Source organism: Euwallacea similis, chromosome 20, assembly GCF_039881205.1.
Source record: "Euwallacea similis isolate ESF13 chromosome 20, ESF131.1, whole genome shotgun sequence".
Lineage (NCBI taxonomy): Eukaryota > Metazoa > Arthropoda > Insecta > Coleoptera > Curculionidae > Euwallacea > Euwallacea similis.
In genome coordinates this window covers 1,620,250-1,639,178 of record NC_089628.1, presented here as the reverse complement: position 1 = coordinate 1,639,178, position 18,929 = coordinate 1,620,250, and the positions used below count along the sequence as shown (strand labels likewise).

Here is an 18,929-nt window from a genome sequence, read left to right as displayed (position 1 = left end):
TTTGTTTATAATGTACACTGTGCCTATCCGCGTTGCCGTGCAGCGACGCCAGGGGGCGGCACCGTGCAGGAACACTGCAGGAAAGTTGAAATTATGTTTTGCTGCTTTTCCCCTGTTTCCTGTTTCGTTTTGCTTGCTTCTGATCGATAATAAGTGAACATATACTGGAGGTATTGAGAGATTAGTGTTAGAGAACAGAATATATACGGAAAAGTTTAAATGCATGCAAGGTAAAAGGGGAGCAATGCTACGATAATTGAGATTTTGTTCAACCAAGGTATACCGACGTATTAATTCACTTTTAGAGGAATGTCGTAAATTTCTTGTTTAACGAGGGGTGATCATTAAAGAAAAACCTCTCAATCGGCGGTGAACCGTAAACGTAGGGTGTTGATTAAGCCATTTGCTGTTTATCATTAGAGGGCCGATTGACAACAGTTAACAGACGCATTTATCTAAGATATGCCTCTGATATTTTAACATCTACTACCTATTGAGGCTTCTCAAGGATTATCTTTTAGGTAAAGTGAGATCAAAATGATCGATATCTACCTACAAACCTGATAAATGTCTAAAGACGCTTTAAAGAGAGTCGTTGTACCTTAGGACCCTCTTCTCTATTATACATAAATCTTAAAGACTCGAGCCTATAAGAGATAACGAACAAACGCCTTTCGTAAAAGTGGATTTTTCCGAAATCGTTAAGATCGTTACGGTTTGTTAAATATTTACGCTTCTGACAAAGAACTGCTCATATTAAAAAGACATAAACGTAAGAAAATTATTTAAAATTTTCTTGACGATTCGGCGGATAAGAATATCATGGATATCTCAGAATCTACTTGTGATATATAATATGAAGAACGTATAGAAGAAGCAGAAGATGCGTTTTTTGGTCGAATGTGTGAAAGGGCGCAATACATAATGAAATTCTTCCAAACTTGGGGCATGGGCCTAAAAGGTCTGCTAAATATCCATACTCCAGGCAAAAATTACCTCCATTAAAAAGACTTAGATGGAAGAAACGTTTTAACAACTTTCTTGACAATTGGCAGTCAAAATTTTCATGGATATCTTAGTGTCTGCATAGATACTATAGAGTACGGATTTTGAATTGGATTGGATTCGGATGTTTTTATCTTGAATACTGCTTATTTTTTTATTCGCTTGACTCAGAGTCATTATGTAACGATTTTAATTATTTGTACATAAACAAGCTATCTGCTATTCTACGAGGTCTTAAAATATTTCGAATTACTTCCCTATAACTCTCCCAATTTTCCAAGAAACTCATTTCAAATTTTATTACAGTTATGACTCTAACTAGAAGGAGAACCGAGACAAAAGCAAAAAAAACAAAGTATTCATTTTTCCGTCATTTAATGCTCACAGTAGCAGTTATTACAGGTTTAATGATCATTTCATTTTTAAATCTACTACAAAATATCATCTACAACAGCATCATATAGCTTATTCTTGTTCAAATTTGTTTCGCCATATAAAAGCTTTATTTCGTGGAAATCACCAGTTACTTCATCAATGTGTTTGCATCTAAAGCTCTAAGTTTATTTGAGAAGCAAGCTCACACTCGTGAGGATAACTAGGCGAATTGGCTTCTCAAATAACAATACATCAGGTAATAATATTAGATACCTAACTTTTAACTTCACCTCTGTTAATCAAAAATAAAATTTACCCACTTCTGCTTTGCTTTGTCGTTATACAATAATAAAATGTTTTACTCTCAACATTTCAACAATGCAATATTATATTATACTGGGAACTTTGACAGAGTTTTATTTAGAAAAAACTTATGCCTAATTTGATTCGAATAATAATTAACTAAACAAAAACCAAGAATTCGGTGTAAGAACGTTTTCCACCCAAAATAAGAAAAATCATAAAAATTCACAATTGTAGGGCCCCTAATTTTAGAGCGAACATTTATCGCGATAAAAATGTTTGAATTGTCAGCAATCAAAGCTCCTAGATCCAACAGACATTTTTTCGAAAAAAAGGGTCAAAAAGGTAAATTTTATTAAGGCCAGCCCTTTAAGGCGATTGTATAAAACATGTTCGTATAATATAGAATATTATTATAAGATATATCTCTGCACATGTAAACCTTAAACGTAGGTATTTATAACGGTAACGTTGAGTTCTAATAGTTTATCACTTTGCGAAAGTCCTGCAAAAAGGTTTGAGAGACAATCCTTTGGAATATGTAACAATGTTCCTTTCGGACCGCTATAACGAAGGTACAATGAATAACTTATCTTAGTTTAGTTATGGGTAATTCTTGTTCGTCTGAGTGAAACAATCAGCTGCATGGCCGAGTTAAACGGTCGAAGCTCAACATCAACAATTTGGAGTCCGTAATGCGGTAAAAACTTGGCAGTGTGGCATGTAAATGCCATTTTTAAAAAGTGCCATGTTAAGATAAAGTCTTTTTCACTAGGTAGTACTAGGTAGTACCAGGTATAAGTACTCATGTATGCAACAAGAAATATAGTACTTTCTCAACTGCCAGTATCGAACTGGCACTAACAACGTGTGTTAGAAAATGTGAGTTTTTGCTGATGAAACGATAATTGACCAAAGAGTTTTCAGACAAAAAACTAATTAACCTGCTGTCTTTTTCTTGATTATTATTTTTAATTAACAATAATTTATTAACCACTAATGCAACAACCTACAAACTATAAATTTCATAGCGATAACGTTTTAGTGCCGTTTCCTCATGTCCTAAATTATTCTGTAAAACTTTTGTGAGCATTGTACTACTACAGAAATTACTACGCGATAGGCGGCTATTGCGCGACGCCCACCCGGTAACGTTAACGTTTTAAAGAACATTGGCGTCCGCACACTACCGTCCTTATGAGTAACTCTAACTTAACTCCAACCGAAAAAAATAAACTATATATAAACATAAAAACAAATAACAATTAATCTACAATATAACAGCTGCTCAAACGACGAGACGAAGCGCGCTGCGGAAAATGCTTGGGGGGCTCGGCACAGGGGATGATTCAATGCAATATATCATTATATTAATCATATAACGGCCAATTCTAATATAGAACGTATAGGACCGCCTTCAAATGCAGGTGATAGGCTATATCGAGGGTGGCGAATGTGGCATAAATTGATATATTTAAAAGAAAAACACTCAAATTGAACAAAAAAACCATTCATACAAGCTTTAAGAGTTTTATGGGGGTAAAGCCTCTTTAGCCACGGGTCCACCCCACAGTGCGCTAAACGCTAAATGCTCGCATTTTGGTGGACGCGTCGTTGCAACAACTTCAGGGCGGATCACCCAAACATTTTCCGCTAAAGTTGATTTTAAACAAAATCTCTTGTAATCCTACACTACTATGGTGACTACTACATAATGTGTATGTTTATTTACAAATGTTTGGTAGCAAATTTCATAATGTTAGTTTCAAGGAACACTGACTTCATCAACTAGTCTATGGCGCTTTACAGCATCGCTCCAACGGTTACTTAAAGCATCAATTTTGACTGGTTCATTTTGGTCATCCTTGGCAAATACCCCTTAAGAAATCACCCCGTTTTTAGCTTATCAGTCCCGAATTTAGGCGCCATATTCCTTCTCAAAAGGCTCGGCCTACGAGAGGCAGCTGAGAGCCTTTTAAAGGCTCCGCTGCGTCAAAATGAATGAAACAACATTGGAAGGTGCTTAAAAATATTCTTAAAAAAAAAACGATATTCTGCAAAAATGTGAACGTTTTTGAGCACCTTTTGAAGCATGATGAACTTAACGTAAAAGTGTCAAATCAAGAAATCAAAATTAATTTTCTATATCGGACGATTCCGCTGCTAGAGAATAAGGATGTCACGGTATCCTTCAGACTTGAGAATTTTTAGACGTCCTCGTATTTTGCCAATTTGTTCTGCAGCACGAGGTTTTCTTTCTTCAGTCGTTCTAGCTCTTGGCGAAGTCCAATATTCTGCAATCGAAGGTAAAACAACGTATTAATAGCATGAAAAACTGCTGTAAAATAATGCATGCTTTTTGATAAAGCAAAATTGACTTACGGGGGCCCCGAAATATGTGGCAATTCCCCGGCTGTACCGGCCTTATGAGGGGGGGGGGGGGGGGGGGGGAGGCGAGATTTTGTCGCCCCCATAAAAAAATCTCCCAGGGCGCCAGACTTGCCAAGGTCGGCCCTGTCCCCCGGGTTCATATAAATCATAATACATTGTTGCTCTAAGTTTTGTATGTGTAATAAACAGCAGTGATGCCAGATTGCGGGTAACTTGATGAATTTACCGTCAATCTGGCAACACTGCTTGCTGGTAAATTCGTCAATTTACCTGCAATTTTATCACTTCAATTTTCGAAAATTCAAAAACAACTTTCTCTGACATAAAAAAATCTACTTTCCACTGTCCGAAGTAGGCATAATAAAGGATTTACTGATAGACTTAATAAATTTCTTGCATCGAAATAAGCCAAAAATAAACATAGGCAACACCGCTTAGAGCGATACAGGCTTACACTTGGGTCCACACACGTATATCGTTCATTTCTCAGATACAGAATGTTCGAGATATACAGGACCTTTGCTCTGCAACCCCTGAAGTTTATCACATAATTAGTTTCAAACTAGGTTTCAGGAAATACCGAGGGCGCGACCGAGGAGTATTTTACATGTCGGAATGTTATTAGGAACATTCTCCACAGTTAATAAATGTCAATTTATTAACAAAATATAGAAAGACAAACTAATGAATTTATTCCTAATCGACCGCACCTCTGCATTTCATCTCCACTGCCCCTTTCCTCCCCTTGCCTTTTCTTTCAGTTCTAGAGAGGTACTTAAGTTCGAAAGGGAATTTCCCGACACTTGGCCACCTAGCGGTGGCGATAGTAGTAACCTCACTTAACAGTGCTTCATCCCGAGATGGCTCTGCCTGTTTACTTATAGTTACCTTATTACTAACACTAATGCCATAATAATATTACCGAAAATCTACAGGACAATAACTAGTTATTTTATGCACATCTATTTTTTTCGTGCTATTTTAAGTCCCCCAACAACTATCACTGAAAGAAACCGTTGAGATCAATTTTCAAATTTGAACATCCTGTAAGTGAATGCTTGAAAGACCAAATATTACGAAATAATAAACCTTCAATTTTGTCGCAACGTTTGTCAATAACCCTGTATATTGCAGCCTGTAAATTACCTAGAATTAGGTGAAACAAAAGTAGAAAATCTCGCAGGGTAAAAATGAAATTACAGCGACTCAATTTGGGTAGGTACATACAGGGTGGTTCGATAGTTAGACGCCAAAAAACAAATTTATTAAAAAATCACTTCGAGAACTTAATGGAAAAAGTGTTTAGAACTTTGCGGACAATCTATTGGGCAAATGGGGAATATGGTTAGTTTGGGACACCCTGTACAATCCAGTATATTTTCTGGTTATAGCGCCTAATTTAGTGGTATTATTTTTTTAATTAATATATTTTGCCTAGTAAACTTTTGCGCATTTAAACCTATTTCCTAGCTGCAACCGTTCCTCCTTCATCCCGCGCCACTGTGTACCTATAAAGACAAAATACCTCCACAGCATCTTGATATATTCACGAATAAAAATTGGAAAATGTCAAGGTTGGTGGATTTCCTCCACAACGAATTTCAAGCCACGATAAACTGGCTGATTCGGATGTAATGCCGACTCTTGATATTTACCGTATAAAAAAGCTGAATAGTTTCGGGACGCCCTGTATAATCGAGTATATTTGCTGGTTATGGTATTCGATTTAATGAATAAAATTTTTTAATCACAAAATAGTATAATTTCTTGCCCTAGTTTTCTATCGATTCGAACTGGCGGGTTCCTCACCTCTTTTTCCAGGTAACCAGCTCGAAGGGCGATCTGGTTCTCCTTCATTCTTCGAGCGTCCCTCGACCGTTTGGCCGCCAGGTTGTTCTTTCTGCGCCGCGCCCAATATTTGTCATCTTTGAGATCATCAGGGACGAACTGTTTCCTGGACTTTTTGATGATGGGTGTGGGTTTAAGTTCCTCATCTGAAAACGCCCTTGTTCGTGGATCGAAGTCGCGACAGCTCGAACCCATCGAGAGCGCTTCAGAAAAAACTGCATTTTAGACGTTAATATTCTGAATTCGCCTTTCTTGACAATGTGGACTGAGTGGGCCTTACTAAGCTTCGCAATGAGTCTTAAGTCGCTTACTGTTCGCAGTGTCGAGTACAATACATAAGGCCCTTTTGTGTCGAAAGTGTTGTTAAAATGCAATTTTTACTGTATGTTCTGAGAGCATGCGGTTTGGAGAAGTTTAGTAAGGCTTTCAATGTAAATTGAACTTCGAATTGGAACAACCTAAAGCAGCAGGACTTGGATAAATAGTTGACATAAACTTGCAGGAAAATCAATCCCTAAACTATGCGAGTTCAATTTACATTTCAACGAAAAACACTGAGAATTGATGATATTGAGTCCCTCGATCTGTCTCAAGCCCTCCACCATTAGAAAAAAAGTGACCACAATACTTACTCGAGTCGGCCGGCGAGGGGGGATTGATAGTGTCCGGGCTCATGCAGTCGCTGGGACTGGGAGATCTCTCCCGTTTGGGCAGGGGGTGAGTGCCGGAAAGGGGGCCTAGGGCGCCGTGGGTGCCCAGCCCGTCCATGGACACGCCGTTTTCCGAGAGGAACTCATCCAGGTCCACGTACTAAATTGCGAAAAAGTGATAAGTCAAGAGACTAAACGGCGAACCAAGAGCTGGCAAACCTTGAGGTCATTTTCGTAAGATTTGTCCCATAGGTTGGGGCCTAGGAACGCCGTCTGGGCCTCCACAGTGTTCCAGAGCTCCCCATCGTCCTTCTTGTCGTCGCCCAAAATGGCTCCCGCCAGTTCTTTGATCGTCGAATGGCCATGTCCGTTGTGGTGTGAAGGTTTGCTGTTACCTGGAAGGATTTAGCCGGTTAGATTACGCACCTAGGAGAAACGCGGGTGGGATTTCAAGGAAATGGTACCTGCAATGGTTCCGGATGCCATTCGCTTGAATACCTCCATGTAGAAATTGTAATAATTTAAGTAGTTCATAGGAAATGCCGGATTATAGGAACCGTTGCCAGAGCTCTTGTATCCGAACATCGTTAAAATGTATTGAGTCAAAGCTTAAAACCGCACTGCTCTGCAGACGGTAAGATCAGGGAACTAAATTATCTAGGTTTCTTATATTCGTAGTAACATGAAGATAAGAGCGAACAAAGGTAAAAAAACGAAGCAAAAAATATATTATTGGTGTTGGGGGCCTGTTGGCACGCAACGCCAGTACATTCCTGCTTAGGCCTGACTGCAAAAATAAAATAAAAATAAATAACTTAGAAATAAAATCACGTCTCTGGCTAAAGCAGCAACTTTTGCTGGCAAACGTGGTCCCTACATGGAACCATTATTATTGTAAAATCGCACTAATCCGCCTGAATATTCATACTTTTTGCACGTATGAAAGTTCACTTATTCCGTCTAGCATAATTAAGTGTAACAATCGATTGTTAGATAAATCGCCACTAATTTATGCCTGTATCAAATTGCTGAAATACGAACCAGAAAAAGTGTCATTGAGCGCTAGATACACGTTTTCTTAGAGACAGGTTCTTGCTTATAATGGCTAGGTGACAATGTATAATAAGGTAATAATGCAAAGAAAGAGCCAATTAATATAACTTGGTTTCAATGCATGAAATTTCTTGTGATCGGATGAAGAAAATCGCGATTGGGATTCGCTTTCAAGCAGCGGATTGATGCGGGTCCCATGTCGGCCCAGCGCTCCTAATGCGAGGGCTGCGGCTCCGTTAAAGGGCGATTTGAATATTGCGAAAATAGTGGAAAATAGTTTTGCTGAAATCGTTCACAAATTCATGAAACGTTAACGGTGCCACTTGAAAAATTGCCAAAGAGCTGCATGAAATATTAATTTTCCGAGACTTTTTGCTCATCTCATTCGACGCCTCGTTTACATGCATTCGGATGTCGCAACATGGGTTTAATTCAACTTTTATTTGTTTGCGTGATGTGCTCCAAATTTAGTTCAAAACCAACTTTCCGTTGGTCAATTAAATTTATAAATAAACTAAAAAAAAACTAATAAAAATCATTAAAAAATACTTCTTTTATTACAATGATAATGAAGCGAAAAATGTTAAGGAATGAGGTGCTACAAAGTGCTCATTGCCGGGATTTGCTAGAAAAAGGCCACGATGCACACAGGGTGTTACAAAACTTCGAGAAACAAACAGGTGGTCCGAGTTTTTTGTATACGTTTTTGCAGCTCCTTGAGCTCCTATAGTGGCTCAAATAGGGCCCTCGTAGCGTAATCTTTGCCGGTAATTGAAATTCCTTCGATAATTTAAAAGCCGAAGTTCTCAAACAACTCACTGTATATTTTCACAAATTTTCAATATATAGATCGCACAGATTTTTCCCTTATTAACGTCCCTAACATTTTTTCTCCTTTTTAAACTGTAGGACGTGAAATGAAGGATCTCTAGTGGGCATAGGAACCCTGGTAGCAACATTTTCAGCCATCCATTGAACTGAAACTTGCACATTCGATTCGAAACTCGATTTTTCCAGGTAAAACACTCATTGTATTTTTACTCATTTTTAATCTACGCATTGAGATGTGATTTTGACCATATATTTCCATTTTTATGCTCTTATAATCATCTCTTTTCTTTTTGAAGAGATATGATTTTCCAATATTTCCTGACTCAATATAAGATATTTCTCTTTATTTGATGCCATTTTTATGAAAGCAGGGCCGGCCTTGGCAAGTCTGGCGCCCTAAGCGAAATTTTTAATCACCTCCTTCTGTGCTCAAGAAAAGCCGCCGCCCTTCCTGTCTGCAGCCCTGGGCCGTCGTCCGACCTCGCCCCTCCTCGCTAAGGCCGGTATTCTATGTGAGCTTCCGAGGGCCAATTAAGGAAAAATGGCCTCTTTTCCCATGTTATATCCTCAAACAGCTGGAACGCGGCTACAGATAGAAAAAATTCAAAATACAAAAAAATGACTAAATTGGCCAACGAGTTCAAATTTCAATTTAAGGAGTTCGAAAAAATATCATCAGCCAGTGGCGCCCTGCAGAACGGCTTATCGAGGTACGAGGAAGTGGGCCTTCCGAACCATCCCTGTAGACTTTCTCCGCGGCTCGTCAAGCTCTCCGAGGGGGACAGTTATGGAAAATGGAGACCTCAAATTGGAGCTAAGTATCTCAAAAACTGGAAGGTTGCACTGGAGAACCCCTGTATTTTTTGCGTTTTATTTCAATTAATGTTTTCCGGAAGTCGTGTTATTTCGCGATTTTCTTGCACCCTCCAAAAGCGGCACGAAGCTTGAGCACAGATAATGAAACGAAGCTCAATCGCATTGAGAACGCTCGCATGTATCAATTTAAGCAAAATTCACCGCGTGCGGCGTGGAAATAATGAAATGACTATTAACTTCGCCAAGGTCAAGTTTAGATCGATTTGTGCAACAAAATGTGTTTATTCACAAGGTTACTATTTATTGCTGGTTACGATAATTTATTATAAAAGTACAATAAAATCAGGAAAAAAAACGCGACCGTCCGAGGTGCACCTTCATTGAAGTATACACACTTTCAGTTTCCCTGCGGGCTGTAAGGTTGATGCGGTTTTCAAAAAACACGAGTTTCAATTAGAGTTAGAAACCATTTGTTAGGCGGTTTTAGCGGGAATTAGCTTGGCACTCATAATTTGTAGATGCAACGGTGCTAAACATGACCATTACAGCAATGAGGAAGTAAAAGTGTTGCTGGACATAAAAGCTCCTGCAGCCCACACGCCGTAAAAGGTCAAGAAGATTTGCAGGAGAGGCATCATTTCTTAATAAAGTTAGAAGAGAAATTTCTGCTCTTGGTTTGCAAACTACTGCCGAAAGACCCCGTGCAGACGCACGAAACAAAGCGCATAACTCGGTGCCACTAATTGGCCATAAACAATTGCACCCGAAGGAAAAATTACTCGATATTATTTATGGCCGGTTAATAAATACCCACAGTAATTCATTTTAATTTAATAGCTCAAAATTGCATTATTAAACCAATATGGACATGCACGGAATTATTCTAATTCAAAAATCACGTTTCACACTCCTTCGTATCCCTGCTGGTAGACTTGCAGGAAAGTTATGACTGAAGCCGTCTTTGGCTGGAAAGGTTAACTGCTATTTTGCTGCAAAATACTTCATCTTTTATCGAGACAAGAGTAATTAATAGTTTGTTGAATCCGTTTAAGGTGTTTTTGGTGCTATCTAGCGAGATTAATAGCAAATTCTTGACAGATTGGCGAACGGTTTCTCGTTGGTAGAACTTCTGGCGGAAATTAATAAAAACCAAAAAAAAGTCATCAGCAGCTGAATGATTAACCTCCATTCGTTGATCGAGGCAGTACTAAACGACCGTAGTTACAAACGCCCGGTTTTTTCGCTGTTACTCCAGCTGTGTTTAAATTTCAAGGACTCTTTGTAGACCCACAACTAGACATATGGTTTTTGCTTCATCTGTCTTCAAGAAGCAGAAGAAGACGTGAAACGGCCGACGGAATAAACCGGAGTTACGGGCAGCTGGTGAATACAAATTAAGTCGGTTACGTAACGTTTGATGAAGAAAATGATAGATTTGGGTAGGGAATAGGTTTGCGGGACCTTGGAGAGCCCCGCTGTCGAAAAGTTGCTTTTGCCTATATCTTCACCAGAGAAATTTGTTGTCCCCAAACTCGGCCCGCGAGCATATGGACCTTTCTGTTACTAATAAAATTGTTTAAAAATCGTTTTATGGATGATGTCGATTTAAGACTTGTCCGCCTGGGTAGCTTTATGGTTATATAACTCACTCCTGCAACACAAAATGTCAGCAATTTTAATGCTGACCACCGTTTCCTCTTTAAAAGTAATTACCTTCCACACTGACAAGGTGTTTTAAATTGGCCAAGTGCTCAATAACTCATTTGCCGATCCATATCTTATATGAGTTCGCACTTCACATGATTTATTATTTTAATACATATTCAATATGATAATTGATTTTTTAAGCGGTTCTGAGGAGTTATTTGGTTTTGGAGTTTATTCAGGTTAAATCATTGGGGTTTTACAGGAAAATTAAAGTTTAACCGTAAAATATGTAAAAGGTGTCCTGAAAGGTCATGTAGTAAATGGCGCAACGGGGATGCCTGGCTGTAGACGGGTTACCAAACCGGAGGAGAATGAGGACGGTGGTCTTAGGGGCTACAGACAAACAGAGCGTTTTTTCTCCTCGATTTGGCTCGAATTGACGGCCTATTAAAAAGAAAACCAAAGCGAATGTAACAATACACATAAAAATCGAAAAGCTAATCAATAAAATACCTAAAGCATCCAAGGATATTTAGCGGCCAATTCAGACGTCTTCGCACTTCATCGGCACCCATTTCATTTTTCGTTCCATTCATTTTTCGCTGTTCTAATGTATTATGCATGAAATATGCCAGGTATATTAGATCAATACCCTGATATGGTCGTTCAGAGAAAAGAACCACAAACGAACAAGAACAATCCTGTTCATGCTCAAAATAATTAAGCAAAGTTGCGTAACGCTGGTGCACCACATTAAAGCCGATCTGCATATAATGACCAGCTCCAATAAGGAAATGCGGAAAAGGAACTTTACCACGGTACTAAGTTAGTAGACCACTAGAGTAGAGCGGATTCGCATAGTTTCGAGGATGATGTAAGGTACTTCCTTGTGAAATCGTCTTCACAGAAAGGAACCCGAACCAAATTGGTAAAAACACCCTAGAAACTGGGGCTTTAAGAGACTTTTATCGATTTTTGATGAAATTGACTAATAACTTTCACTCGACCAATATCATTATTATGCCATTAACTTACGTAAAAGCCCGTCCATCTGCTTACGGCTGTATTGCCCGATTCCATCATTTTCTTTTGGGTAAATTAGCGAAGAAGAATTAGTGCCTTTTTTCGGTAACGAGTTAATTACATGGTGTGATGGGTTCTAATTAAGGTGTTGTGACGGTTTATTGTGGTAATTGATTAAGAAACAATTTTTTCAGAAATAATATAAGGGTTTCAGTGAATGGTCCAGAGAATGCTGGTATGGGAAAGAAGTAGTCGTTAATGGTCAAATTTCCATTGGAAGCTACAAGCGATGATAGGAGCCTCAAGAAAACGATTATGGGGGCGAATTCCTTCACCATTTTGTCCATAAACCTTGAATTTTAAGAATTTTTCCTTTAGATACAAAGGCTTTGAGGTCCCAAAAAAAGGCATTAAAGGAACAAAATCTTTTTTCTTTGTGCCAAATTTATCTTCTTATAAGTAACTATCGATTATTGCGCAATTCTTCATTAGTACTTCGGTACTTTCTCATCAACCTCTGGGTTTCTGCGAGAAAAAGCACGTCACGAAGATGTCTTCTTGACGAGTCATCTTTAAATAAACGATCTGCGTCCGACACGAAAGCGTATTATTTCATCACTCAAAGATTGGTACCAGCCGGGTACGCCACGATCCAAAACAAATAAAAGCGAATTTCATGAAAGTAGGAGAGTCGGCCTCGCCAGTAGGTCAACTCGTTTTACTGTCGAAGAAAGTGAAATTTCGTAATTTCCTCGAGATTGTTTTGGGTTTTGCAACATCCCATCGGCGTTTTTTCCCTTAAGTTTTAATCAGTCGACTGCGCGTTCCGAACAAAGGCCTCAGTATCCTACACGGGGCGAGGTCGCCAATATATCTTAAACCCGACCACTTCCCTGACGTGTGTTTTAAACATTTTTAAACAAAATTACAAAAATTTCTTGCTTGTTGCCTATTAGCGATTCAAAGCAAATGCAAAGCGTATGCAAAGTTTAGAACACGGTGGATTTTTCGATTAGAGTGTGACAACCAAGGCCATGGGTTAGTTGTGGAAAATGCAACAACGCTTTTGTTTTAAGCTCAGTTGGGTTTTGAAAGGGAAAATGCGTCATTACTATTGTTTAAATGAAGATAGCTCATTCATAGTAGCTGCTGCTATTGCTGAAAGGAGGGAGCGGATTCCTGATGTTCTTTATCGATCAATATCGATCGGTTAAATAAGTAATGCATCAGCATTCAACATGGAGTAGCACGTTTTGTATCATGGCCATTTATTATTATTTATTATCGTCATTTATTAAGTTACGAGTCTGTCAGCTTCACAAAGAGTACGTAGGATGATTTCCTAGGAAAAGTCTTTAACAATGATTTCAAAGATTATTTTTGTGCTTCTCGTTCAATTCGTCCGCAGCATGTTCAGCCATTGCTAGTTGGTTCTCAATTAGCGCAAGCCATTATAACTCCACCTGCAAGCTATAATAGACAAATGGACAATCGCGAAGCCCAATTATTAACTAGCCATATCCTATCACCAAATCAGCCACTTAATTAATCAACTATAGGCTTCCTTTTTCGTTTGTCAATCAATTAAAGTGCACTTTAGAATGAGTTATTACTCAATTAGCTTTCTTTAGTTGGGCTCGTCACACTTTAAGAGGCTTCTATTTTCAGCGTCATCGTCACATATATTTCCCTGGTTTGCGTATCAAATGCACAAGGTACGATTCAATGCAAAATATTGCAAAACGCGACCAAGTTTTCCGGAGCACATGTCAGTACATGTGACCTATTCTCCTGCACAAACGTACGTGACGATGAAAGCTTACATTAAGGTCGAAATATTGCTAAATCTAAAGGTTAGGCAGAAGGAATTTGTTCTATTTATAGACGGGGGGGGGGGGGGGGGTCAATATACCACAATGGGCGAAACAGTTTTCACGGTTCTGCTTAGAGGCGGAAGCTGGGGGAGGACTTTTCTAGACGAAGTGGCGAACGCATCTTTTTAATGCAACGAATCGAGCAGAAGCAAAACCTCGTTATAGTTGATTAAATTAAGTATAAGTAAAGATGAAACGAGCACTGCTTAGGACAAGACGTCAGTGGAATTGAATCGATAAAGGCCCTTTCAAAGCGGCGGAATTAGAACCAAAGTGTACCAACATCTCGGAAAATTGTGTCACCATATCTTGAAAGCACTTCTAAAAGCGCGAAAATGCGATTGAAAGGAGCCTCGTTTTTCGGGGCGGAAAGAAAGGAATCCCAACCCCGTTTGGGTAGACCGGGTGACAACAGAAAGTGGGAACGCCCTGTAGCTTTTTTCTTATTTCATGGAAAAATATGAAATTTCGATCACTTACCCAAGACAGTATTAAGTATTTTTAACATGGATAATTTTCAGTATTCGGTTGTTTCGGGTTTGACCGGAAGTTTTAATTTTCCAATGGGACATCCTATATTTTTAGAAATATTCGTATTTTTTGATTAAATTGATTCACTTTAGTTCTGCCGAAACTAATAAAAAAATTTAAATAATATTAATTTCTTAAAATTAAATAAACGGAATAACTTCCTAGTTACGTTTGAATACAGGGGCCCTAAAGATTCGGTAAAAAAATCTAAGCTGCTTTTTTGATAAAAACCTCTACCTAGGTAGTCTTAAATGAAATCGCGCTTTTCCGCAATAGATTGAAGTTTTAGCTTACAATCCAGTTTAAAGTAGATTGCACATGTGAGATTGCTGATTCCGAACTAATTACTTTTTTTTCTACTTACAATACATTTGAAACAATCATTCGCAAGACAAAAGTCGGCACAGTGTATTTGAAACATACCTGAAACAAGAAAGAAAAATGTAGCAAAAAACACACATAAGAAGACATTCCTATAGCAATAACTATCTATAATATTTCCCTAACTGAAGGCAATAAGAAGGGATTACTAACTTAAGTCACATGTTTGTCCAAATCAGTAGTGTTTTTGAGCAGAAAAGTCGACTTTGGTGGTTGCGCCACACTTTTTCTCCGTCTAGTTTAACCTAATAACGCAATTTAAACATGCTTAGTAACTTTTTGGCCTTCAAACCGTCTATTTAATTTAGCCCGATTTCGTTGACAAAGCCGGAGGTGTGTTGTTTAAATAACATGCCATTACTTAGCAAAAAAAAAAATTGCCGGACGATCCACCCAAATAACAGACCCAAATTTCGCATTGTCTTCTCGACTACTAGGCAAATATTAGCCCAGGTAAACATGTTTTTGACCGATGCACAAGTCCAATAGTTGAAATTGCACTGCGAGTCAAATCGGTAATTCGATAAAACCCCCCCGTAGATCGGTGATAATCCAATCAACATCGGACAAGCATAGTGAACACGAACCAGGAAGGGAACACACCAGGAAAAGACAAGAAGACTTTCGTTTTCACCGCAAAACCAGACTGGTTCAGTAGGCCAGAGAGTGCATGCGAACCACATGCGTCGCGGGTTCTCCGGTTCTTGCATTCCGAGGAGAAATGCAGGTATTGCAGCACTGAATACCTGTGCATGGCTATTTGCAATGGAAATTATACCACACGTTACATTCTCAAGTCTTCTTCCTTTTGGAGCTCTTATGTAAGCGACGCGAACGGGTTCCTTTTGATCACAATAGCGGCATTCTTTGCCGAGTTCAAGGATATAATTACGGATTTCATGAATCTCAGATTTTGAATTACTTTGAGTAATCATAAAAAAACGGACGTTTTCTTGACAAAATGGTGACTAAAAATTTCGCATGGACATCGAAAACTGCTTCACACAAACGTCGAAAAACTGACGTACTATATCACCGTGTGGGATCACAAACGCTTTTAATTTGTAACAATTAAATGAAAAACTGCGATAATTATCAATCATTAAGTTGTCACACATGCACGAATGTGCAAGGCACCATAACATTTTATTCAGGTATTCAAATCGTATTTCAGATGATGTGAGAAACTATTTTGTATTTGCCGCATGTGAAAAGTGCGTTCAATGAATACCAAGTCCGCGCATTTCAGAACTCAATGTTGAGGCCAGGAGTGGCGATTTTGGGAATTTTTTCCTATTTTTATTTCCCAATCAATAAAGAAATTCCAACTTTTTAAGATACTGCACCAGCAAGCAACCACAAACTCACCCATCATGTGGTATTTAATTGGCGTTTGAAGCATTCGCATCAATAAAGGGGAATCCCTAAGTACCGACCAGGTCTCCATTGCTAAACACTGTATCATCATAAGTGGGGTTGTCCTGTAGGTTACATAAACAGTCCTAGGAGGTGAAGGAATATCTTCGGCAGTAATTGGGTAATGTTTGCTTTGGAACATGAGAGATCCTTTATTTGTTTCGCCAACGTCCACGGATGTGAGCATTGCAGGCTAAAGACCGCCTCAAGAACAGTTTGGTAACAGTTGTGCAATGCTTACTTCACTGCAAGTAACACTTTCCGATGTGGCGTGAAAATTGATTAGGTACTTTCTCCTTCATTGGCGTTTCTTAAAAGATTTCAATCGTCGCTATTTGGTCTTTTTTTAGACGTGATAACTAATTCCGTCTAAAATGAGATGCCACAGGGTCCAACAGTCCGCACTTGAAAAGAAGTGTTATTAAAATTCACTCGACTTGTTTTTCTTCTTTTTTATCCGATTTTAAAGAATCTACCAGTGGCCTTTATTTTTTTAGGCAAATAATATGATGTTTCTTTCAAAGGAAATGTGAATACGACAAGCAGGCAACGCTGCACAATGCAGGACGTACCTGGCTATGTCGAACGGAAGGGTAATGCGGCCACGTCAGATATAGGAGCATTGTTGCCAAAAAGCGCTCAAATTCCTGCATTCCCGTCAAAAACTTCTGGGGCGATTGGGGCGATAATTTTCATTAAAATAACAAACCAATTTGTTTACATGCTCATTTGAAATAAAAATTAATGTTTTAGGAATTTCAATCATTCATCAAAACACCAGAAAGTTTTCCAGTCTAGACTCAAAGAAGAATGTAATGGGAAGTTTAGCTACCGATGGGAACGCTGCGAAACGTAAACATGCCGGAGAAATCGAGTAACAAATCAAATGGTTTGTTACTCGTTACTCATTACTAATGACGTAGATGAACTGAACATAGCAAGCAATTCGTCGCCGTTCCACTAAAACTATGATTAATGTCTCATTCGTTAAAATGAGTGAGGGGGAAAACTGTAAAAAAACAATGCTACTCGACATCGTACGTTGGCTTTTTGCCCACCAGATGTCGCCGTAATTAAAAATCTCAACCAAAAGTACAAGAATTTCGAAGATAATAATCAGGCAGCGCTGCATCGTGAACAAATATCCTTTTGCTTTTTCAGTCTATCAAAAGGGCAAATGTACAGTGTTGCTAAAAAAGCCAAAATTCCTGCATTCTTGCCAAGACGCCTGGGGGCAAATGAGGTGGAGCTTTGGCAGAGGAGGTGAGAATTTTCCTTAAACTAATAAACAGGTTTATTTATATGACTATTTAGAACAAAATTAATGTTTGTCTGGATCTGGAAATTCCGCGCGAATTCGAAATAATTCTAGGCTCTCCAGGGAGAGTATTATTGAGGAATTTAACTAAAGTTAGGGGAGGTGCGAGAGGTAAATAAACCAGAAAAAGTTCAAATTTAATGCCAGAATTATTTGCTTTCTTACGTTAGTATTTTGCCCTCCAGCTGCCGCACTCATCTTTTTCAGCATTCAGCTCAAAACACACAAGAATTTTGAACGTGACAATCAGGCAACACTGGATAATGTGCCTTTTTGGTCTGTGTCAAAAAGGACAAATGCGCAGTGTTGCCGCAACGCCTAAAAATTCCCATATTCTCGGAAAGACTGCTGGGTGGTGAGAATTTTCCTAAAGCCAACAAACCTGTTTGCTTATGCGCTTATTTAGAGTAGAAATAATATTTGTGGGTGTTCGAAATTTCAAGCGCTTTGCCAGAAAATTAGGCCATAAACCACCTACTGCATCTCTCAGCACTCGCCGGTATCTAGGCCAGTCTTGTCACAGAAACTAAAATCATATGACTTTTATTACTTTCAGCTGATGTAGGTACTACTAATAATCCTAAGCGTAAAATTAGAAACGGACTGTCCTGCCAACGCTAAATTAACTGAAAAACGCCGACATTATCCTGAGCTATAAAAAAAGATTTTTGTCACGCAAGGTCAATGTTACAAAATGCGTCAGAGATACCAAGGATTTCTTCTCGAATGCCAGATGCCAGATTCGGGCCTGATTAGAGTCGCGGCAATGTTTGGAAACAGGAACGTGATCCAGATTCACACTTCCTTCAACACAGGCATTCGAAAAGTAATGCGTGCACACTTTGCACACGCATATCGGTGCGCAAAGTCTTCTTCAGCCGGTGGCATTCGCTTGATGACGCTCAAAAATGCGGTGGCCTTCACGTGTTTAGGAAATGAACTGCGAGAGCCACACGCTAAGTGGACTTTTTAGGTTCACTAGGAACTAAGTGGTTCTAGACCGCCTAGAGGCAAATGGTGCTGTTGGAAACTGGTTCCTGAAGCCGAATTTGGATGTATGATGTTGGGGAGTTTTCGCCGCGTTTTCCCGATACTTATGGCACTAAACAAAGAAAACCTTCCGCTAATTTTGCGGTAAATTCGCTATCATTTGTTGCGTTTAGTTGGCAAAAAGCGCTTTTGAAAAGGACGTTTTTGTGGCCAAAACTGAACTTTTGAAAATACGGAAATTTACCTGCCTTGATTGCTTTCTATTGCGCAGCTTTTCCGAACCAGCGCATTCAAAAAAAACACCTTTGATGTATCATAACGCTCTTGGTAGACCCGCAGATGGTGGGTACACCTATTAGGTGTCCTAAGCTTCTCTAATCTCATCTTCGTTCATGGACAACCGCTTTTTTTACGCGCGGCCACAACAGTCAATTGTTAAAGTCATTTCCACGTAAAAATCAGTAGGCGGGATTTACG

At 39.0% G+C, this 18,929-nt stretch overlaps 1 protein-coding gene across 5 annotated transcripts in view; it reads right to left on the bottom strand.

Moving 5' to 3' along the window:
- Positions 1-1,363: 1,363 nt before the first annotated feature.
- Positions 1,364-18,929, bottom strand: part of Pdp1 (PAR-domain protein 1) — a 39,030-nt gene continuing 21,464 nt past the window's right edge. For 2 of the 5 annotated variants that reach the window (XM_066400476.1, XM_066400471.1), the window contains 4 exons: positions 6,792-6,967; positions 6,555-6,732; positions 5,884-6,137; positions 1,364-3,977 (listed from right to left, as the gene is read on the bottom strand). In XM_066400476.1, the coding sequence (XP_066256573.1) occupies positions 3,891-3,977; positions 5,884-6,137; positions 6,555-6,732; positions 6,792-6,967 (695 nt within the window). In that variant the 3' untranslated portion in view covers positions 1,364-3,890. Of the gene's footprint in view, positions 3,978-5,883; positions 6,138-6,554; positions 6,733-6,791; positions 6,968-7,036; positions 7,320-18,929 lie in introns of those variants that run through there. The other 3 variants (XM_066400475.1, XM_066400472.1, XM_066400473.1) reach the window with 3 other exon arrangements.